Source organism: Anopheles moucheti, chromosome 2, assembly GCF_943734755.1.
Source record: "Anopheles moucheti chromosome 2, idAnoMoucSN_F20_07, whole genome shotgun sequence".
In the NCBI taxonomy this organism is placed as follows: domain Eukaryota; kingdom Metazoa; phylum Arthropoda; class Insecta; order Diptera; family Culicidae; genus Anopheles; species Anopheles moucheti.
Window position 1 is genome coordinate 35,096,260 of NC_069140.1, and position 24,173 is coordinate 35,120,432.

The 24,173-nt window shown below is 44.8% G+C and overlaps 1 protein-coding gene across 1 annotated transcript in view; it reads left to right on the forward strand.

The window, feature by feature from the left end:
* The first annotated feature begins 10,985 nt into the window (after window positions 1–10,985).
* The window catches only part of LOC128304218 (mucin-1), a 59,798-nt gene continuing 46,610 nt past the window's right edge, over window positions 10,986–24,173 (forward strand). Inside the window, exon 1 of the mRNA XM_053041383.1 lies at window positions 10,986–12,279. Coding sequence (XP_052897343.1) covers window positions 11,787–12,279 — 493 coding nt within the window. The 5' untranslated portion in view covers window positions 10,986–11,786. The remainder of the gene's footprint in view (window positions 12,280–24,173) is intronic.

Sequence of the window (24,173 nt, forward strand, 5' to 3'; positions counted from 1 at the left end):
GGACGGTGAAATAACGACGAAACCACAAAACCATGTCACGCGAGGGATGAATCACTTTGTTTTAGATTTTTTGTTTGCTTCATTTTTTTCTCCACAGGAGTTCATTGTTGTAAAGTGAGAATTGGGTTTAAATAAACAATTTTTTCAGTTTCTTCCTCGATTTCATCACACTAACTTTATGAACAATGTTTATAAACAGGAAAACCATTACTTCATAAACATTTGTGTTTTTTTTGCATTTACTTTTAAACTTTTAATTACTTTTAAAGTCATGATTCTCCGTGTTGATAATGCCGTTATACATAAATCAATAAATGATTCAACAAGGTATTTAATTTTATTTTAATGTTGAAACAAAACACACCGACAAGTTGGTAAAGTATGAATTCATAATCTAATCTATAATCTGTTTGTTTATTGTTTTATGTAGTAGGTACTATTATAATTATCATAATTATTTAGCTACATATAATTATTTAAATAAATATTCGTATGTGTATTCTTCTTCGTAGCAAGATTAACTAGACAACTTTGACAACAAATATGTTATTTTTGGATGATGTCGATGTTTAGTCTATCGATGGTTCAAGATTAGCATTGTTTAAACGCTTTATCGCAAATCTAATGTGACCAAAACCTGCCTTACAGCAGCCCTAAAACGCTTCCACCTTTGGCACTCTATGGCAGTCTCCATTCTTCCCATGCTTCATGCAATCGAATCCCAATAAGAGTTCATCACAATGCAATCGAAAATCATTTAAAAAACTGCGCAAATTGTAGAGTCCGTGAACCGACGGAGGTACTGATAAGGATGACACACGAATCGGAATCTACCGGCGTGGGAAAGTAATGTACGTGCTGTAAATTGTGACTACTGTTTACTACACATGGGAGTGGATTTCGTTATATGTAGAGCGAAATAGTTGTAACGCAAGTACCTACGGCGCAAGTTTAAAGGGGAAAAAGTTCAGTGGACTCTGTTGGCTTAAGGACACATCCCCAAACCCGTACCGGAAGAGGAGTTTTGCTTCCGCTCACGCGAACATTCATTACTACGCCGCTATTTATCACTAGCGAAGAAGGAAGGAATCGCTTGTTGAGCACCTCCTCCACGCTCTCGCACCCTGTCCAACCCTTCCAAAGAAACGGATTCCAAACGCTGATAAGGGCGCGTTGATGGCACGTTTGGCTGGTCGTGCTAACCGCAACTGTTTTGCTTTATTTCACACTGGCAGTAATTGGCCGGTGAATCAAACTCCTACAAGTGTGCAATGTGTGGCGAGTATGGATGTTTTGCGAAAACAAAGATTTGTTTATTATTTGTTTGTGCAGTCTCTCGAAGTGAGCATAACATTCTACCACAACTGACGAATTGATTAGACCTGGAGGATACAATATGAGGAATTAATTGCGAAAAAGGTCTACACTGCATATTGATGGAAATTGTTTTGCTATTTAAACAAACACAAGAATACGGTGACGTGAGACACACAAATGGTACGATATCAATTATGACCTTGAACCCGCGGCATGACAACATGGTTACATCATGCAGTGTAACACTTTTTAATGGCAATGTCGCCGTCATTTCTCTATGGCCGGATTTTCTCACAACCGCAGTTCAATTACGCGCGCGACAGACTGACCTCGAAACTATGTTTTGATCTCTGGCGGTAAGCGAAACACAGTTGTAATACCATAACCTCCTGGAAGATGGCATCAGATTTCCTTGTCCTTATCAGATATTTTGCTGATGGAAGACCTCCATGTTTACGACGTGCGTGATTTGGACCGGTTGTGGTTTTGGGAGAATTTACATACAATTACGCAGTAAATGGTGGGTATTTTAAAAATGTGCTAAATAGTAATACTTCGTTGAAGATGTGTATGAGTTGGGCGTATATCTGAAGATTCGGAAAACCTTGAAGTCTTATGAACTTCAGATTATGCATGATTTCAAACATTTTGTTACTGTCCCGCTACTGCTGTATTGCACCAAAAATCATCCACGTTGTACGGATTTGCGAATTTCGGATTATTTTCTTTTGTAATGTTTACCGGACTTAATGTAGCGTAGAAAAAAAGAGGAAGTTTTATTTCGTTGTACCCGTCTTTGTAATAATTGTTTTTGAATGTCTCTGGCACTCACCTTCTAACAGTTGACGAAACTTAACGAAACCGATCATCAACTGTCAACTTCCTGCCTGCGGTCTCCATGACAGAATGTCATAACAAAACAAACTAAAGTTGTTAGCACGTGTTTAGTAATTAGCTAATTTTAGTGATCGGGCGCGTGATGATCCCCTTGGCAGTGTTTAGTTTCACTACTCGTGTGAGTTGGTCCTTGTCCGATTGCATGTCGATGATGCGTGCGAGGGGCCATCGGGTTGTTGGTAAGGATTCATCCATCAGGATGAATAATCGGTCATGTTGTCTTTCTGCAATTCCTGCAGATACTCCGTTGTTCAATGCTTCCAGAAACGTTGGACCATCAGTTGCCACCTTTGGAGTTCATCGAAAGTGTACGTCTTCAATCCTGTGTTATCGGGAGTAGGAACCGCATGCATGGATGCACCGATGAGGAAATGCGCTGGGGTAAGTGCTACCAAATCGTTCGGGGTGTCTGACGTAGGCAACAAGGGTCGTGAGTTCATTGCTGATTCTATTTGCTGAAGGATGGTGCTATATCCTTCGTAGGACAGCCTGGTGCTGCCTAGAGGTCGCTTGGCCGTGGAAGTGTGGCGCATTTTTTTTAACGGGGAGCAAGCCTGGTGCAAGCCTAATAGTAAGTCTGGTGCTCATCAAGTCAGGCTGAGAGGCACTGTCCAATAGTGCTCGTGCTGGGTGCACAATACCATGTGCATCAACATTGTGCACTATGGCTGTTTGCAGAAAGACATGATCATATGGCCTGCGTGTGCTGCCACGTGGTGTCTTTGGGTGTTTGCGCTATGATCGTCTGTGCTTTTGGACCATTTCAGCAGCAGTGATATTCCATCATATGATAGGCTGCATGCTCTGTATTGCAGAACCTTCCCTGAAGATTGAAAGATTGATTAATCTTATGGATAAGCAGCAAATCACATGTGTACCAATGCTTCCAACTTGGTGAAATTGTTAGTTGCTTGTTAGTATTACGGGTGTACAAACCTAAAACAAAGGTCCAACAAAGGGGTAATTAAAACCAGCTTAATAATCCCTGTCTAAGTCATCTTCAGGTTGAAGAGTTAAACAGGATAAGAATAATCTGCACCACTTGCCAACCATTTACTCTGTAATGGATTATTTTTGTAAAGAGTTTATATGATTGATTTTTTTTAAAGCTGCCTTATATTATGGAAAAGGATCGCTTTGTCAAAAAAAGCAGAAACATTCGAGGGAAGGTGAAAAATATATCATAGAAATCACACAAGTTGTCATATTATTAGACCTGTAATCCAAGCACTGTAATATTTGCCCTGATTTGCCCTAATAATAATTTATAAATAAGTTATTTTTAGCTTGACGCAAGTGTCCATATATTCAACACCGTAATTTTGAGCAAAATTGGCCTAGAAAGGTACAAGATTAGTCATCAATGACCTTGGCAAATATGAGCTCACTTTGAAGATTTCATCATCGAAAAACCCAACAACAGAAGGTGAGTGGCGATAATGGAAGTGTATTATCAAAGTAGTCGCATGATCGTTCTGTCGGCCACGAACAAAACAATCAACTATAAGGCATATGTATACCTCCCAAGAGTTCAGATAAGCAACGTTAGATTTGCGTCGCAAAATTATATATCCTCTTGCGTATCAATAATTTGCTGACACATCTCTAATCTATACTCGGTATCACAACGGTGAACAAAATAGATTGTTCTGTAAAGATGCCGCCACGGCATGGTCGCAGAGAACTTTGACGCCCATACGTTACCCCAGTGCGCTGTAATTCGATCCGCAAAGGTTCACCAACCTTCCTCGGTACGCACTTGCATAAAAGCGCATACAAGCAAGTTGCCGGCCACCTGCAGCCATGCATCGCCGTATGCGTCTGCAACATATAAAATTAACCCGCCCGTTCATCCGACCGACGCATCGAAACGACAAAAAGAAAAGGGGTTTTCGCAGCTAGCGAACGGTGCGATCCCTTACGGGGGTGATTTCGTCAAAAACTCTGGGCTGTTTTTCGGGGATTTTGCGTTCCAGCGGACTAAGTTTCGATCCACTCGATGTGCACAATTCATCACCGTAAACTATTAACCTAATTTTTGAAGAACCCTTCTTTATGGAACAGTTTTCTTTTATCCGTTCGGTAAATACGTGCGTTTGTCGCTATGGGAACTGGTTTTTTTCAATTGGAGAATTGCATTCTTACAATAAATGTTCGCCAAAAGAAATTTTTATTAATAACATGTCGAAATTATGTATTAACACTTACAACATGTTATTAACACTTATTTTAATAAGGACTTATTGACAAAGGGTTTATTATTTTACTTTACTGTCCACTTTCCTCTATATCTCTTCAATCAAATTAATTCATTGTTTTTATGAATGCAACTTTATGAAACTCCTCGGTTGGAAATAAATGGTTTCTGTCAACACTGGGTCCACCGTTCCACTCGTCACAGTACGAACTACATCTGCTAATATTGAAATCGAACCGTTCGGCAAGTGCTACCGAACCGTGCGCTCCACTGCGGCCAATGATGCGATGATTTGTTTAATGTTGTCGGCACCTCCCAAGAAGCGAAACAGCCCTCCCGCCTTGGTGGTTTGAGATTTTCGGCTGAATTATTGCTTCCTACCGTCGAAAACGCACAGATGAAAAAAAAAAAATAATAAAACGTCTCACACAAATGCCGACCAACCTCAAGCGAATTGTAACGCACCGTCGAAACATTCAACCAGCATCATCATAACGATAGCTCAATGGGGCAATGAATGCCTCCCCAAAAACGGGGGTCTGAGGAGGACTGGCCTGATGCTGCCGTTGAAAGTGATCCTCAGTAGCAGCCAAACCTCGTACATATTGAAACGCGCACAGCAGGCTGGAATGGAAAATGCTGCTCGTGCTCGATCGCGAATCCGATCCTTCACTCATGCGAACGGCATGGCGCTAATACGTCACTTTCATTGCGGTTATGCTGCATTTTTTGTGTGTGAATTTTCTGTTGGTTTCGGCCCTGCGCTGCCATCCGGTGCCGCTTGATGCTGCCGGATCACTTCATCATCTGGACAGAGATTCGGGCGAGCATCCAAGCACACACACATATGGTTACCATTTGACGGGACTGTCATTTAAATTATCATAAATCGGATCGAATTTCTCGCATGCCCAATTCTGCGCAGAGGCAGGGAAGTAAAAAAAACTCGGGCGAACCGAAACTGATGCATATGATGCTACGAGTGTGTGTGTTTTCTTTTTGTGTTGCTTCACTTGTGCCGTTTTATTATGCATGCCTTAAACTCTACTCCACTGAAATAAAAAAAGGAACTACCGATTATTTTTTTGCCCATTTCAATTGCATGAAAAGTAGCAAACATTTGGTGTTTCGGTGTTTGCTTTCCTGTCCTGGCTAGGCTGCTGGGTTTTTTTTGGGTGTGCTTTTGCCCTTTTTCCCTTTCCACACAAGTGCACTTCAGTTTTGCAAATAAAGCTTCACGATCGACGGCAATCGATCCTCAATAGACTGGTGTGCACGGAAGTAGCATAGCATGGCGAAGACAGCAAAGATAGAAACCGATGTGGAAGAACCAACAAAGCCCGAAAGTAAGGGTAGTAAGAACAAGAAGAAACGAAAAATACACACACACGCACAGCAAATAAAATCAAAATTACTTTGCCGTCCTGCGGACTGGAAGGATCGTTCGGGAAGAAGGAAAGATGCCAGCGAAGGAAGAAAACAAAGCAAAACAGTGCTGAAACGGACTATATAACCCACATGAAACGTGGTGGTGGTTGCTTGCCAGTGCGAAAGCGTATGTGTACACGCTTTGCATTGGCAGAAAGATGTACGGAAATGAGGAAATAAAAATTAATATAAAGAAAAGTGAACGAAAAGATGAGCAGAAGAACCTTAAAACCGTCGAGAAGAAAAAGGAAAGAATAAAATAAAACATACGAAATTGGCACAAAAAAAGCCAAAACCATTAAAAAAATTAAAATCGAACGAAAAGAACAAAGGAAAAGAGAGGGAATGAGAAAGATGAAGCTTGAAGTGGAAAAGATAGAAATGAAACATCTTACAGCAGTGGTCGTCAAAGTTCGATTTGCGTACCGCGTGCTGCTCTTTGCTTCTTTCATTGTAGTTTTTGATCGAAAGCGTACTCGTGCCAATCGTGCCGGATTTTTTATCACAAATTGAAGCTACAATTGAACTACATTGCTGATTCGTGAGACTAGGGATCTTTGTGCATAAATTGCGTTCGACCATTTCGGTTACGTTAGGGTTGTGCAATACTATAAGTTTGATAACATTCTGCATGGACTAAAATTATGAAACCCTTAAAAAATAAAATTGGTAGCATTACGCTACAAACAATCCAAGAGCTCATTACTCTTGTTACCTATCTAGGAGTTACGGACAGGAGATCTGTCGATCTCAGCCTGCTGTCAATTCGTCAATATTCGTCAATCTATTACTTGTCGTACCGTATTTAAACATTTTAAATTTACGACGATCATTTGTTTACGAATGTTACGAACATTTAACGCTCAATAGGCCTCTTTTGGTTGTAAGTTTGACATTATTTTACCTAAATGGCTAATAATTTTATTTTAAAATATTAAAACCATCGACTTGTGTTAGTAAATTGTATGAAGAAAATAAATCAAAGACAACCGGATCACTGCTGTGATCAAAATTGATTTACCAGCTATTTATGAAGCCTCTTTGAGGAAAAACAATGAAAAATCAATCGATGTTTTCGAACATTATCACCTTTACTACTAGATATTTGCACTCTTTGCACCGAGAAGTTTGCTCACCACTGCCTTAAGAGGAAGTTTTTGGTCAAATTGCTCCCACCTTATCCTCGCTGCAGTGAATTCACGCTGCAAAGTGCAATCGAATGCAAAACCCGATCCACACATCCACACAATGCGGCTCTCTTTCTTGGTGGCTGGCATTGTACCATGGTTACCCCCAAAAGCGAAAGCCAAAGGGAAAAGGACACGCTGGAAGACAATCTGACTGTGGTGGTAAGAAGGAGGGAAAGCAGGAAAGATGCGGGAGGGTGATTTGATGAGCTGGGCTGGGCTGGGTACCCAAAAAACGTTCCTTCCTATGGACGATTCTTGTTTCCACACAACCTTACCAGAGATCGGAACAAAAAACGCACGCATACAAACGCGATCTATCGAGCGAGGGTTTTTTTTTTCAAAGTAAAACGATCGAATTCATCAAACTCGGATGGAAAACTCAGAATCGTTACAGGTTTTGGGTTTGTGTGTTTGTGATTTTTTTTTCTCCTGCTAAAGATCTTCTCTTTCATCCACAATCAAGGCCAATTTTCGTTGTGCCTTCACGAGCCTGCCAACGATGGCTCCCTTCACGCGAGGGGATGAACCCCCGTCACCATGTGCCTGTGTCACCCGGCCCATGCTTCAGTTTGCTTCCCTTTTATCCATTTATCTTCGTCTCATCCCGTCCCGTTTGAGTCTTCCGTTTCGTTGTGGGAGAAGGTTTGTTTTGTTCCCTTTTTTTTGTACTAGTGCGTTTTGCTCTTGCACCTTCTTGCACTGGCGTACTTCCACCGTACGGAAGAAGAACGCACTGCACGTGTGTGTGTGTATGCATTTCATAGGCACACACATATGATGCCACATGATGTGTGCCCAGTTCGCAAGGGTTCCCGGTGCATCATCATCCCGCCAAGGAAACGACCCATCGGATCCCGTTCTGGATGTGAAATAAATGAACGATCGAAAGAGGAAAAATAACAGCAAAACCCAACCCATTCGGCGTGCTAAGGAAGCGAACCAGCGAACCAAGGGAAATGAATCTGTCTTTTCTCGAAACGATTCCTTTTTTTTCTGTTTCGTTTTGTTTATGTATGTTTTATCCACTGCTTTGGTGTCTCCCTAACAGCAAGCTGTGTTTCGCACTGTTCCTGGTTTATTTTTATCCCTTTCCTAAAAAAAAAACAAAACAAAACGCAACACTTCATTCTGCATGCGAAAAGCGCTTCCCGCATTCGCCCGTGTTTGTAAATATTATGATACGCTCGCGTTTGGAGCATCGTCATGTTGCGCGGATTCCGTTTCGGAACCTCGCTGCTGACCTGGAATTATGGCACATTGCGCGTAAATATAAATATCCTTCCATCGGACGCATCGCGTCTTCCGTGTGCAGCAGGTTTATCCCTCTCTCTCTCTCTGTGTCTAGTTTCTTTTATTGTTACGCATGCGAAAGATGAACATGATGCACCGAACCGCGCTGGGAGCTAATTGTCATCGGGGATATTAGGGATGTACAGCAAGATCACTCGCACTCGCCTTTCAAAGCCGATGCCGTTGGAATTATTTTCTGCACATCGTTGCAAGAATGTACCAAATCCACGCGGGGTGAAGATGCTTCCGCTTTGTATACCCTTGCGTGGCGGTATAGAACATGGCATAAGTTATGGGACGCTATCGTTCGTGTTTGTGTGATGTAATGGGCATAAATTTAGCACCGGGGGCACACAACACTGTCCGCACAGCTTCTTTTGTAACATTGCAGAGCAGTTGTGCTCCTTTTTCTTTTCTGCGGGGATGTTTTGTTCACTCGGTAGCATGTTTATAGATACATTAATTTAAATATTGCCTGACATTAATTGACGGATCGGGATCAGCGAATGGGACATCGCTCATTGAGCGTATTCCCTTATTCCAATCTTTTTTATTGTTTAACCTTTCCGTGTTTACTTGCTTCATAAAACATTTCCCATTTTTAAAATACGTTTCTAAATGACACCTTAGCATAAATCATACTTTCGGATATCGAATGCCATCATCTTCCAACGGATCGGCTTCAGTAACGAGTTCCCACTTCTGGAAGCATTTTACGATCGCGACATTAGAAATATTATTTTTCAATCGTTAATGCGCGGCTAATAGGATTATGTTTCCTCTCATAAACGGGGGCATTATGTTTATGGAGGTTGCGCCTGTCTTGTTACTTGAGCCACCGTTCTGACCGATCTTTACCAACCCTTAACAACTACTCACTTCTCCATTAAAGTTTTATTGGCCGGTGTGCTAGGGACGAACCAAACCAAAGGGTCCACCGTTATCGATGCCGGATCATCTAGTACGTTTAACCTTCGAACTGGCGCATGAAAACTGTGCGCAAGAGACTTATTTTTTTTTTATAAAACCCTATCTTTCCCAATGGTGCGTGGGGAAGCTCTACACACCCTTCGAGGGAATAAGTTCTTGAAGTTCTTATCTTACAGCGTACGCAAACAGTGGCCGCGCAGAAGACAAACCTGATGATCCTGACCAGGCTCGCGTAATCGTGTATCGACAGGAACGGACCGTATTGCATCATCTCGCGGGCTCCGTCTGTGGGGTTTGTTTGTGTGGGCTCTTGCACACAGAGTGATATACGCGCACATAGAAGCATATTCGCGATTTTAGCTGCTCCCTGCTCTGAATATGCTGCGAACGGGGTGGATAAAACATCACGACGGAGAGCAGTACACGAAAGGGGTTGCATCTCACTATAGCGAGCTGAGCGTGATGAGAAGGCACGGTTCACTTGCGAGGGAAATGATCAAGCGCGATCTCTCTCGCTCGCTCGCCGCTCAGCACCGTACGTCACCGTTTCTTTGTTATCCGCGATCGGGGCATTAAAATGTGATGCGTTTTATTCTCACACATACTGATGAAAAAACCCGCTCTATGCATACAGCGCGGTATCGATGAAATCAGATAAACTGTACGCGATCGCGCGGTAGTGTGTGCGCGCGTACAGTGATGTACATGCAAGTAGATTTTAAAATTATCTTAAAACTTGTGTGAACAAATTATGTTTTATGAAAAGCAAGAAGTGAAACGACTTCCGCATGAAGACTAAATTATTTTCAGTATTGGTGTTATTTTTTTATTGTATGGCTCCAACAATCAATGTTTTTTTTTTTAATTTATCGGTAGAACGGCCGAGACGCATCACTGTATAACAAAAACTATATTACAGAACCGTCTATTGCCAATACAATTGATTGTTTATTTTTTGATAACAACATTAATTTTTACTAAAAACATTTCATTAATATGTAATAATATTTTTTTTATTCAAAAGAAACGGTCAAGAAATGTATTACTTTATTGCATTATAAAATTTTATAGAACAAAACCTTCAGTTTATATGTTTAATGTATTTTATAATACAAGCACGCAGCATATGTTACGAGAGCTGCTGTACGCACGTCGACGATCAGGTTTAGTTTGGTAAAGTGCGCTACCGTGAGATGAAGGGCAATCATGCAAGCGAGAGCGAATAAAAGGCCACCGCACTCACTCACACTCGCACTCGCTTACGATTTGTTGTTGTGCGCTCTCCCTTGCACACGGTCGATCATGCGAGCATCTTATCTCGCCGCGGTGTTTCTTGTATGTGTGTGTGCGTGTGTGTGTGTGTGTAGCAGCAGAACGCGCTGGAGCAAGCGAAGTGCGACGTTTGCCCGTTCTATCGTTGTGTTGCTTTTTTATCTCTCTGTCTCCCACACACTCGGTCGACGTACAGGCTCCCGTGTGTGTTTTTTTGTTCTTGCTTGCGTGTGAGTGGCTTTTTTCTCATTCCTCGCTTCTTGCTGTGTGCGATCGCTATGAGCAGCGTAACTGAATGCAGCAAGCAAAGCAGTGCCGCATTTGTATAGGAGTTGCACAGCGCGTCGGACGCACAACCGGAGAGACAGCGCACCACATACCTGGCTGCCTAAGAAGGGACTCAACACAACACAGCTCGCATTTGGACGCCGCATCACCAACGTTACTGCGTGTTCCGTGGGCACAGTGCCAAACAGTGTTTGTGTGTGTGTTGCGTAGCCTGTAGAGCCTAGCCTAGTGTTTTGTGGCAGTACCGTCTTCGAAACGTCTTCCAGAAGATTGTGCGAAACGAACCAAACGAAGAACGATCGAAAATCGAACGAAAAGCTATGTTTTGTGTGCGTACTAAATCGTGTGTCGTTACGAAACTTAACTACCGGTGTGGCAGGTGCCAAATGTGCGCCGAAACCAAAAGCAAGTGAGACGAAAATCTGACCCTTTGACACCTTTCCTCCACGAGACACAGGGCGTTAATCGTGCATTGCGTCAGTGTGAAATTGTTACAAGTGTGATAAGAGCCCTAGTGCCGTGCCCGCGACCCACTAATAAACATCAATTGAGGGGTGCAACAGCCGTTTTGTTGCAAGTGCAATCAACAATTGACAGCAATTGAAAGTGGCTTGCAGGGTGCATCCAGTGCGGATAAGCTAACGCGGCACCGTACGGAACGACGCGATACCGATGAAGATGCCATTTTTGACGATCTTTCTCGAGAGTCCCGATTGATATGCGTTCTGTGTGTGCGTGAGAATTAGATTGAGAGCGAGTTGATACTGAACAACACAACCGCACCGGTAGAAGGTGAATATTGTTTTTAAACCTCAGCTATACCCACTGCCAACCACCGTGGCCAAAGTGTTACAAGTGTTCAACGTAACGATACAGTGATTTGAGGGAGACCAAAGACAACGAAAGCGACCCGAAACAAAGCAACCACCCTCGAGGCTGCACTCGTATCCAGTGCCGGTGTGCGTGTAGTTCGTAATATGGCCAAACCGTTTTTGCTGCCTGAATCCGGCCCAGGCGGAGGATCATCTTCGTCTGGCGCGGGTCCGCCCACGAATGCACCGTCCAACGCCAACACGGTTGCTGGCAACACTGCGCCCAGTACTCCCGCTCCGGTTGGCACGGCCAGTGCGGCCACTGTGAATGGTTCGGGAGCACCGGGCCATATCCCGTCGGCTCCAATCCCGGTGGTCGGTGCTAACTCGTCCCAGCAGTATCATCTGCAGCAGCTGCACCATCATCACCAGCAGCTGCAGCAGCACTACCAATCCTACCAAGGATCGCACGGGCCGCTGATGACCGTGCCGGGATCATCTATCGGTGGTAGCCTGCCGGTCGAATCGCATCTGATGCTGCCAATGACACCACCGGCCAGTGGTTTTGCGACAGCCGTCCAAACACCGCAGATGGCACCCGTCAACGAGCAGCTAGTGCAGGCCCTGTACGAGGCCATCTATCGCTGTTCTCTGGGAGGTAAGTGGCCGATCTTGATCCGACACTGCATGTCCTTTAGACGGTATCCTGCCGTATTTCGCCTCTGCTCGTGACTCAACTGCTAGCGTTCGTTCGCGTGTGCGAATTCGAAACGAATCGTTCATGTCGTATTCGAACGAAAGTGAAAAAAGGCTGTTTGATTCGCGGCGTGACGAAGCCGTGGGTCGTTGTGCCTGTTGTCTGTGGTCGCTGCGGTGAGACTCAATGTCGACTGATGGATGATTTTTCGATGACGTAGTAGCATTGCGCATTCTGTGGTAATGGCCTGCTAGATTAGCTCCCGATAATCCTCGGATTGTTTTATGATGCCACCGATAAGCTTCCGATTAGGATTGTGTCAAGTGTTTTTTTTATTCTGATCTAAAACGTTCGTTAAAAGTCCAATGGGAGCACTAAGCGTTAAGTTAATTGGCACAGATAAACCGCAAGTAATGATAAGAAATGTGTGCTGTTCTACATGTGATGTCTCACTTAGCTCTAAAAGCAGTTATTAAATAATAAGATAAGGAGTTAAGAAAAATGTGGAAATATTCTTCAGAAATAGACATCAGGACATAAGGAACATGAGGTTATTTGTTGAGGCGCTTAAACGTTCCTTCCGTATAAAGATTTTCTAGCTTAATATTTACCACCCAGTCTAATAGATAGTCCTTCCTAAAGATCTAAAAATGAGTCAGATAAGGATGAGAATTGACTCAAAACTTTCAGTTTACTAGATCTAGATCTACTAGAATCCAAGGAAGACCAATGGATTCTAGCCTCTCCAGCTTTTTAGACCGATTTAACATCCATGATAAGGTTTTTTCCCTATCTCCGCCATCAACATTGTCGTCTCCTGGTCTAATTAACGCGTAATGCGTGTACATGGAAATTCAATTTCGTCACAAAAACTCCCATTCGGTTTCGTAATGCAAAGTAATCGAAAAGTGATTACAATTCTCTCCCCGCTTACAAGCAACATCTAATCGCTTCCATGCTTCAAATGACTCTCATTACACAACCGACGGTACTTCCTTGCTTCTTCTACAAACATTTTATAAAAGGTCCCAATCCCAATTACACACACTTGCACGGTGCATCGGGTCCGAAGAACGAATGCATTTTCCAATGCCTTCCCTCCTGCGGCTGGTGGAATTAATCATATTTTGCGTTCTTCTAAATATGTCACCCAAACACGCAAACGGAAGCGCATGCAGTTCTCCGGTATCTGGGTCGCTTTGTGACTGATTGGTTACCGACGTTCGACGGTTCGATGGTATTGATAAATTAATCATCGAAATGTGAAAGGCCTAGGGCGCGAGCGACTCGATTGACCGATGGTAATTTTGGGTGACAGTTTTATTTCGCCTCCGTGTTGCTGCCATCTCTGCCCTCCCCTATGGAGGCGTAATCGGATTTTTACGAGTCCGTCCGACTGCTGCTTTAAGTGATTAGAGTTGCAGTAATGGTACCGTTGCCCAGCGCAAACACACCGTGCCGCTGTCTGGCCGTGTAAGATGCATTTCAATCAGACGACAAATCCGTCCGCTAAACGAAAGGGCAACCGGGCGTGTGCGTGTGTGGGTGGAGGGTTGTAACGAATGAGTTTGCGAGATTCAAGCTCCATTCAACCAGTTCAACCACTGGCCGGTGATGCGTGACACGGGGCCTGCTAATGGGAGCGGGTGTACTAGTACCACACTCACACATCAAGCTCATAATATGCTAATTTATTCGCCTTTGTCCTGCCCGCGTACAGGATCAATTTCGTTCTGGCGTGCCGGGTCTGGTCGTGTGATGTTTTACGACTAATTTAACGTTGCGCTTGCGTGCCAGCGTTGACGCGCACGCTGTGGGGAACGGTTGGTGCGAAAGCCCGGGGAAGCAAAAAGGCATCACAACATCATCATACCCGTTACATAAATATTTATATTAGCCTATCAATCTTCTATTAACTAATTGAACACTTGACGACTTTGGTGCTCGATGTGACGTCGCGCAGGCGACTCGTCTAGAGGGCAGTTTTGAGACGGGCTCATTGCTTGCTCCTGCGGTAATCAGAATTTTGTTCCCCGGTCTGGCCAACGAAGTGTTTTGTTTCAATTTTACGATCGTTCCCGAAGGCTTCCTGCACGGTTTGTGCTCCCCGTTTCCTTAAGGGAACGATTTTTATGGAGCTCTTTTATCGCCCCTTGAAGGGTTTGGTGCGTCTTGTATTTCTGAGGTTCACGAGAGTGTGTCATTAAGACACCCGTTACAGTGTCTTTCTTCCGTTATGATCTCGTACGCGTTAGCTCAAATGCTTACAAGCACCAAAAACACGGTGTACCGCGGTAGGGTTATCGCCACTAACAGCGATAGATCGGATTACGCTTCTAGCGCACCAACAGCGCGCAACCTGCCGTCGAGCTGTCTGTCTTTCGATTGTAACGCATGCGGTAACGCTGGCGCGCAAAAAAAGGGGGTTTGTGGTGCGGGCACATTTTCAAGGCTACCAACAAGCATCGATCAGGTTTTTGCAAACATATACATTTTATACCTGTGCACACCACAAGAGCGCGCACCTTACGCACTGGATGCAATTTGCTTTCCTTCCTTCCGGAGTGCGGTTTACTGTTGCATTTGCATTTCCCGTGCTGTAATCACCAGCCAGCCGGTTCAAGCAGCAGAATTTATTTTTCGATAACCATACGGGTCGAGATGACGTAAAATGGATGAATTGTGCAAAATGCATACGCGGCTCTCTTTGTTGCACGTCCGGTGCACTACCGCACCTCAACCTCTCAACCACGTGTGCCCGGTTTTGGTGACGTCGGGGTTGCTTTGTTTGCGCTCGGTGCATGTTGCGAAATCCGAATCGCAGACGCGAAGTGTCGACGCGTAACGCCTTCGGTGGACGGTTGATGACGCTCAAGCGATCTCAAGTGGGATGTCGTAGGGTTACTGTTACTCCCGGTTGAAAGTGAAGAGTCGCATGATTTGATGGCTGCAACGGAAGCGCGTTCTGTTTGCTTCCGTGCGGAATGAGTGCTGGGCGGAGTGTTTTTGTTTGTGGTTTGACTCTTAAAGTGCTAGCGCTGTTGTGGAATTTTGGGTTGTGAAGATTCTTGAAGGTCAGCAAAGTGATCCAATATCATTAGGGTTTTAATTAATGATGGACCTTGACCTGCAGCAGGAAGGGAAGAATTTGTGGACAAACTTCAAGTGCTTAATATAACCTGTAAGATCGTCGGAACGCAATCTCACTGCAAGACTCATAATTTGGCTCCATTCCGTTCTTTATTCTACGCCCAATAAATGACTCAAAATCGTACAGCAAATTCCTGACCCATTGGGCCAGCATCCTACCAAAGAGGTTGAGGTTGGTTGGTTCGGGAAGAAAATATACATATTCATGTCCAACGGAGTTCGTTCGGTAAACAAACCGATGCAAAAAGAAAAACCACACTCTGCACACAGAATCAATCATCCACCATCGAACGGAGTCAGTCGGTCAGAGTGTTGCAAGACAAATTTGCCCAAAGTCTTCCCGGCCCGGGGCAACGTTTAGTCACCGTGTTCCGTGTTGGCACACGCGCCCCGTCAAGGTTCCGGTGCAAACAATTCCGCTGCGAGTTCACTACTCGCTACTTGGCTAAACATTGGCGTGCGGTGAAAGGAGAAAATATTTATTTATGTTTGTTCCATCCATCCATCCATCGATCCATCTACGATCAAGGTATCGTGAGGTTGTGATGAAAAATGTGCTGCTGGTGCAACGGTTTGGTCTGTGTTCCTTTGTGAATTGTATCTGAACGAATCCCCAGCGACAAGTGTCATGTGCCGGGAGAAAAACGGATGATGCTTCGGTGTTGAAGATTAATGATTCAATCCAGACACAGCATGATCGGTAAAAAAAAGAGCAAAGATGCCAGCGTAAGATGGTTTCTTCTAATATTTGCTTTGGGATCTTCGGGTTTTTTTTTTTGCATTGAATATTCTATTCTCTCACACAGACAGATCTGTGGCGGAGTAAGCGAGAGGATGGAACCAAACAAAAAAGGGAAAGGAATTACATCCACCGTTAACGAAAATCCTTGGGTCAAGATAATGTATTGGAATATGCCAAAATTGTTACACCCAACCATCAGAACGCATCGATCCGCAACATCTGCACCGCCAAACGCAAAGCATGATTGAAGGGATTTTACCCGGAAATGCCATCGTCCCGTGTCTTGCTGTCACTCAACGGCTGTTGGACGTATGGCTATTTGTTTTTGTTTTGCATGTTCAACGTTCTAACACCCGCCGTACGGGGGGTGTGAAATGTGAGCCATTAGTTTAGATTTGTTTCTGGTCGTGCACCGGCTGGCTGGCTGGCGGTGGCCTGCAGAAGAGCCGCGAGGCCAAACCTGCTGCACTCTCCCCGACAGGCAATGGCTTTCGTGCGTGACGGCGAGAAAGGAAAACAAATCAATAACTAGATGCTGTATGTAGCGACACACCACACACTACACTGTGTGAGGGGTTCTCCACACCGAGCGAAAGTTAAATTTTAATGATTTTCATTCATTACCAAAGCTTCGTCATCTAACGACGGCGACGCGTTGCTTAGCGTTGATGTTGAGGTGCGGGAAATGGGATTTAGAAGACACGCTCGTGATCAATTGTTGTTTCTTCACGGTGACATTGGAGGTTTGCGGGTAAACTAGAACTCTAGCAGGCGTTGTTTTTCGCCTTCGCACATTACGATAATAATTAACGCATAAATTATCGAAGAAAGCAACAAATTGATCTGTTTTATAACGAGCGTGTGCCGGTGAGCGCAACAAATGGGTCCTCCCGTCCTTACAAACCCTTTTTCTCAAACGACCCCTCGTGTGTGTGTGTGTGTGTTGAGGAGGGGGAAAATCAATTCGTGCAACGGTCAATTTAAATTAACAACAAGCACACCCGAGTCCCCACGAATGCTACCGAGGCGTGGCGATCTAATGCATCGACGTTGTAGCTGTAAATGAATTCGTTAATTTCCCTCACATCACCGTGCACAAAGACATCTCTCATCGCATCTTCGCGCACTAATCGACCCCGTGTGAAGGCACGTACTCCGCATCAGAGAACGCTAATCGATTTCTCACAAACACTCACACACACACACACTTCGACCCCAGAAGGAAACGGGAAAAGTCTCACCAGAAAATGGTTCTGAAAAATTCAATTTCCAGCTCGATTGAGTGTCGAAACTGTAAGCGTTTCCCTGTTTTTTGCCATGCACCGGAGTTTTGAAGCTTTTGAGAAGCCGGCGAGAGTAGTGTCTCCGTTTTCCACTCGTGAATCGTGAGGAGGTTCGAGAGGAAACCAAAAACTTACACCGTCACCGTGTCAAAATGTTTCGTCTACGAAATCAAGCAATCATGGTGCTGTTGGTTCTGTGTGGATGCTGCGTCATTTCGATGCCGAGGAAAAGCGTCTACTAAGAACCGGTGTAGCGCAAACCGGGCCCCAAAACCACACCTGTACCCCTTCGGGTTTTTCGTGGCAGTTCGTGGCCATGCTCAAACTTACAAGCTCACTGGTTCCATTTAAAGAGCTTAGTTCGATTCTTTTTCGAACGACTTGCTATTCTGCTCACGCTTTCAGCTCGAAAAAACTCATTTACAGGTCCGTGGTCACCTGGCGCAGAGAGCGTGCGTGAAAAACATGCCTACGTCATGCTATAATTTTCCTTTAAATTATCTTCCAAATATACGCCAGCGAGGTTTGGTTAATATTTCCAATTTTTGAGCACCTCTGCACTAGTTTGATGCAGCGTCGCAGTTGCAGAAGGAAGTTGAAACGAACGGCACGTGTCACGGCGAGTCAGAAAGCTGTGTGGTGCAAGCTCATCTCTCACGCCTCACGGAAAAATCAGCTCACTGGTGAGCGCGCTGCCTCTCGCACTACCAGCGCACTTTCATCGAGCAAACACAAGGGACTTGCAGCGTGCAACAAGCGACAAGACTGGCTGTTGTTCTTGGACAAACACCTTCTGGACCTACCGTTTCTTCTACCCCTGCTTTGCTTCTCCCCCCCCCCCCCCCCCCCCCTCTCACGAATCAAAATGATCTCCCATCGCCCGATGTGACTCATCTCTTGTCGATTGACGCGCGCGTGTTTCATTGCTACGTTCCCGATCCCAAGCCCGTGTTCCGCGATCAGCGCTAAAGATCGTTCGATTTTGTTTCCTGGCGCACTGGTGCAGGCCGCCCGATGAACTTTATTTTTTTTTCCCACCGATATTCGCACCCCCGCCCCTCCCCCGCCCCGGCGGACCCCGGGGGTTCATGCGCTATATTGCAGCACCTTATTGTACTGCACTGTGGTTATTGCGTTGTTCTGCGGTAATGGCGATCTAGTGAGGTGGTTATTTTTTTTTTATTACTCATCGCTCCACCGCTCCACAGCTTCCCATCCAGGCGTCCAGGCGAAAATGGGAAAAAGGAATGCCATTTTTTTTTGTCCGAGCCACCATTTTATCTCTCTTCAGCGTTATGATGGTGCAGGATGGCAGGAATGCAAAAGCGTACACATTTATGGGCTCTGGAATAAATTAAACACTCCAATCTGGCCGGCATGTGTGCCGGGGCTGCCCTTTCACCGTGGCGAATTGACAACAACAGCAACACCGAAGAACAACCAGCGCGCACCGCTCGTCGGTTCGGATTATCAAGTCGTTTGCGGGCAAGCAGTGACGGCAATCAATACATCAGTGCCGATTTGATCCACACATCCGTGCCTTTTTTTTTTGTTGCTACCCTTTACCGGCCATTAAGATGCACCGAAACACGCAAAACTAGCCGCGTTCCGCGTGCAATAACACCAACAAAAGACACTTTTATTGCACACGGGCGGGATGGTGCCAGCCAGCCATCCAGCAGCCCGGGAAAGATGCGGCAATGAAGCGTAAAATGAACCGGCCCCCCTGGATGGGTTGCAGACGTATGCAGGGCGGCAGCTTTGAGGTGAGAGGGCTTGCGGCTTGGGCTTAGGCACCCTTTTGGCAATAAAGCGCAAAGCGCATGCGCAGATGATACGCTCATTTCCCACGAGTTCGATTAGCATTTACCGAAAAAGGGGGAAAATATTTTTAGTGTAATAAATTAAATTTACAGCACCATAATAAATACCGCGCGAAAGCTGCTTAACGCTCTCACGTTCTAATTGCTAAACGAGAAGAACACGGTAAGAACACGGCACGGTCGGATCGCATCATTACACCGGGACAGACATCAACCCACCCCAACGTTAAGCGTTCAACAAACATCTTCACCGTAGGCGTTCGAATGGTAACCTTCACGCATCCGTGCACTTGCACTTGCACTTGAAATGTGCAACCGCCAGCGGTGAAATGCTGTACAGTATGGCCGTGTTACCCACACGGCAGGCCCGTGGGGTGTCGTGACGAAGAAGCCAATGTCAATGCAATTGCGCTTATCTTCCCCTGTGGCCGCGCCAGCACCTTTGCCGTGTTTGCACAGCTAATTAAAACGCACCCGCGGCCGCAACCGTTGCAATAGAAATGCATTTTGCGAGCGGCGATGCCGCGTGGGTTACGGTTATCTTAATAAATTTCTATGCCGTCCGAAAGGATGTGTTAATGACCGACCGGCCATAAAAGGAATTCTTTTGTTCACGGATCGGCGGGAAAGTGGTTTTATGTGTCCGGTTTTGTTACGGTGCGAGAATTCTTCCAGCGGACGATATTTGTGAAGTGGCAGAAATCAACAAAAGCAGTTCAAGAATGGTCATTTCTTGCAGAGGAAAAAATTGTCAAGTCGTCCATATTTTTTTGTGAAGAATTTATGTAAATTTATTAATTGATGAGTGGAGCAAATACTTGCATGAATTATTACCAAATGCTCACCGCAAATTAGCATCGAATATAGCTCCACACCGAGCCGAACTTCGTTCCTTATGCGTGCGGCCTGGTGAGAACGGACAAAGGATCAATCAGTCACTTGCTAAAGCTTCCGACGGTGGCCACATTTGCCTTTTCCATCGAGTGTCCACTGCTACAGCCAGCCCTAATCTACTGCGGACTACCCGATTTTGACGAGTGATTAGTGCGCGGATTTCCTTCCCCGTAGTGTGGCCACAGTCAGTCGAAAACCCCTTCTCACACGTGTTCAAACGTTCCCATGTTGAGCTTACGATGTCTGACTGGAATGTTTTCATGCCGGACCCGAACTTCCGCATTTCCATGGCCATTCGGGGCTAATCCTTCGGTAGTCCATGCCCAAAAACGATGATGGGCCCGGTTTGATGCCATTCTAACGCCACCGGCTGGTACCGGTGGCCGATTCCCTTACGCGGCCAAACATGCCAAACACCATAAACAACCGAACATAACGCGTGCTTTGATCGAACTTGACATTGACAACTCTTTCTATGCTGTGGCCGTCCGGTGCGCCATAGTACTATCGTGGATGCGAGACATCATGAGGGGGTTTTTATGTGTGCGAAGCGCAATATCTCCACCTTGAAGATCAATCAGTCGGGTGCATCCTTACATGGTATCGAGTGCATGTGTGGTATCGGGTTTTTTTGTTGCTTGTTTTGCCGATCATTGCAATCGGATCACACGCTTATCGGATCGATTTGGCTTCGTTAATGGCGGTGTAAAAACCGTTTTAATTAACCAACCACATGGTGCGATCGGCTGCGGTGAGTGTCGGTACACCGAAAAAGGGTTCGTGCGGACGTCCGTTTTCAGATCCGTTTCGACCTCAGACACTTGACCCGCGGTGACCCTGTTGCCTCAACCGTGTGCGACAATCCTTCCGTGACAGATTTAAAGGGTTCATTAGTGGAGCGTTGTGTACAGTTAGAAATGCGCCGGCAGCAAAAAGGTTAGTGATCTTCTCGGTTAGGTTAGGTTAGTGATTCACGGTATGAAGCGTGAATCATAAGTTACGTGGGTTCGGAGTTTATTGTGTGGGCATTTTTTTCATATTTCCATTCCATGTTAAGGATCTTCCTTTGATGGGAGTGCTTTTTTAAGGCAGCTTAGGCTTGTTTGATTAACGGACAACAAGAAACAATTAGAGAATAATTCTTAATATTTTTATATCACTTTTTTATATCATTTATATCATCAACATTTTTATATCATTTAATTTTAACGAAAGTTGTCAATGAAACCTCCATACTTATTTGTTTCCTGGAACATTTGAATTTGTTTTTCCTAAAGACTTTAATGCATATTTGTTTCTTCAATTGCATATAAGTCTAATGGCAATAAAACAACTTTAAAGATCCTATCGACAGTCGGAAGCGCATGCTGCATTAACGCCAGTTGCATCAGTGCACCAAGTTCAGTACACTTTAAGCTGGACGCAATCAAACAGAAAGGACCGTCCCGGCTCGGGGTGGTAAATATGATTCACCCCGATGGATGCGCTTCGGACGGTGGTTGCATCAATTATTTACAGTTGCCAGCACGTACCAACAACCGCACGGTACATCAACCCCTTAACACCCACCTACCACTCCATCAGCATCGCAATAGGCGCAAGAAAACACATGCATCCATCGGAAGGGAATCCAATCTTCTAATGCTTCCGGTACGCTTGTCCGGCGTCAGCCCGTCTGATCGTGTCGTTGGGCAACCATTTCGACCGTACAGGCTCTTCGAACCAGGCGTAAATGATGTGCTGATGCTGTGCGGCTTGCATTCAGCGACATGTTAATTACCTAATTAATTGCCACCCCACCGAATGCAGTCGGACAAATCTACGGACAGAGGTGATAAGCGGAGTGCTCGTGCGTAGAGGAATCCTTGGGGAAATTCACCCAGTAACACGGCATCAGTAGCCAGTTTTGGGTGTTAAATCATATTTAACGAGCGTCCATCGAGTTCGGCCCAACAAACTTCCACCCGATTTGGCCACAACCGTCGTGTACCGATGGTGCATCCTCGTTAATCGAACGGGTTAGGTGAATTATGACACCGTGGGCATCGGTTCGATTAGCAAAATGAAGTCCGCCCGGTTCGGGCACACTTTGAAACAGTAAACAAAGCTCACACACGGCGGGCGGCAACATAGCGGAAGAGGCTGCCCAGTGGAAGGGGTGGTCAGGAAATGACAATTTAAACGGTGCATGATCTATGACCGAAGCGCGACTCGGCCGAATCGAACCGAGAATTAAACCAACACTTGCAGGTCTGCGTTTGTGTGTGGAAATATGAGTCACAGTGACTCCGTTCGCGGTTTGCCAGTACACGCTGCGCCACCCGGACCACATCTCCCTTCCTGCTCCCCTCGAATAACCCTCGATCCACCTCGATGGAAGTAACACTTGCACCGTTGCGTTTGGTTCCGGCACTAACGTTTCTTTGTTGCAGCACCGGTTTGTCGGTTTTGGTGAGGAATTTGTTCATTTTTCTTCTTCCCTCCGTCTCTCTGTTGTGCCCCGCGACTTTATCGCCAGTTGGCCGTATTGGGTGGCGTACCGGTGCTGCGGTGGAACTATTTTTCCGCACAAGTAGGCTCGGAACACCCGGTTAAACACTCGGCCCAAAGCTAATTGTGGAGCTCACCACAAAGCAATCGTTTTCGATTTCCCCCCTCTTTTTTAACACTCCGTTTATGATAGCCGTACCGCGGAGGGGTTGGCTGCTAATCGTGCAGGGATTCGTGTAAATGCTGTGCCAAACCAACACAACCCTGTCGTGATGGATAAACTGCACCGTATGCAGTTTAGAATGGACGGTTAGGCTGTGATAGAACTTCCAAAAAACAATGTTTAATGTGAGTGGTCTAACCACTGCTGAATTATTACCGCAGTGTAACGCCTAGTTTGTTTACTGGACTTCATTGGAGTTGAGATATTTACTCGGTTGTATAACGAGGTTTTGTTTTGTGCTTTATTGTTTTTTATTTAATTTTACACTTTTTGCTCAAATAAACCTTTTTTTTGTTATAATAATTTTATTATAACTACTGATAATGAGTTGCTGATCGGACACACCAAATAAAGATCGAAGATCGGCTTATGCAGTCCATTTTCCAACAGTTCTCACAGGGCGGCAACTTGAATTATTGACTGTTTCTGTTTTAGATAAATGGTTTGCTTAACATGCTCTTTAACAATTACTAACTATGCCAGTAAAGAAAATTGTAGAATTACCACATGCTTCATTGAGTTTGAACAATTTATACTTTTTCGAACTCGTAAACTTTCTTTGGGAATTTTGAAAGGACAAGTGTCTACTTGAACTGACCAAATATCATACGGCCGGACCTGGCAGAAGTAATTAGTCATGGGAACAGAACACTTGGTTTAATATTTAAGATGATCAAAGACTTTGAAGATCTTTTCGTCTTCTTCCGCTTCTTCTTCTCTAAACGACCTAGTAGGTCATGTCTGCTTTATAGGCTACTAGATTTATTTTGACACATAGCCGAATAATCAATCGTGGCTACGGGAGATTGATCCAGATGGGATTTTAACCCGGTCATCGTGACTGTGAATGTCACATATGGTTAATATGCTAAACTATAGTGTACGTATGTTCTATTTAAGAGTATTTTCTTTTAGTTTAGTGTCTAGTCGAGCCGAGCCGAGAAAAAATATATTTAGCGAGATATAAAAACTTGGCCAGACCCAAACTATGTACCCCAGAACAACTACCTACAAGGTGCTTATAAAATTGTAATGAAAAATTACGTAGATCACATTTAACATGTCGAAAATACAGAATATTTGAAGAGTTAAATGAGTTAAATGTCATGTTATCACTAAAATATTATTTTAGCCGCTTTGACTTTATTCTACGTACCAGGGACTTTAAGGAATATGTTGATGGAGATCTTGTTATCGGAAAATTATGTAACATTGCAATATGTAACATTGAGCTCTCGATAAGTCTGCGG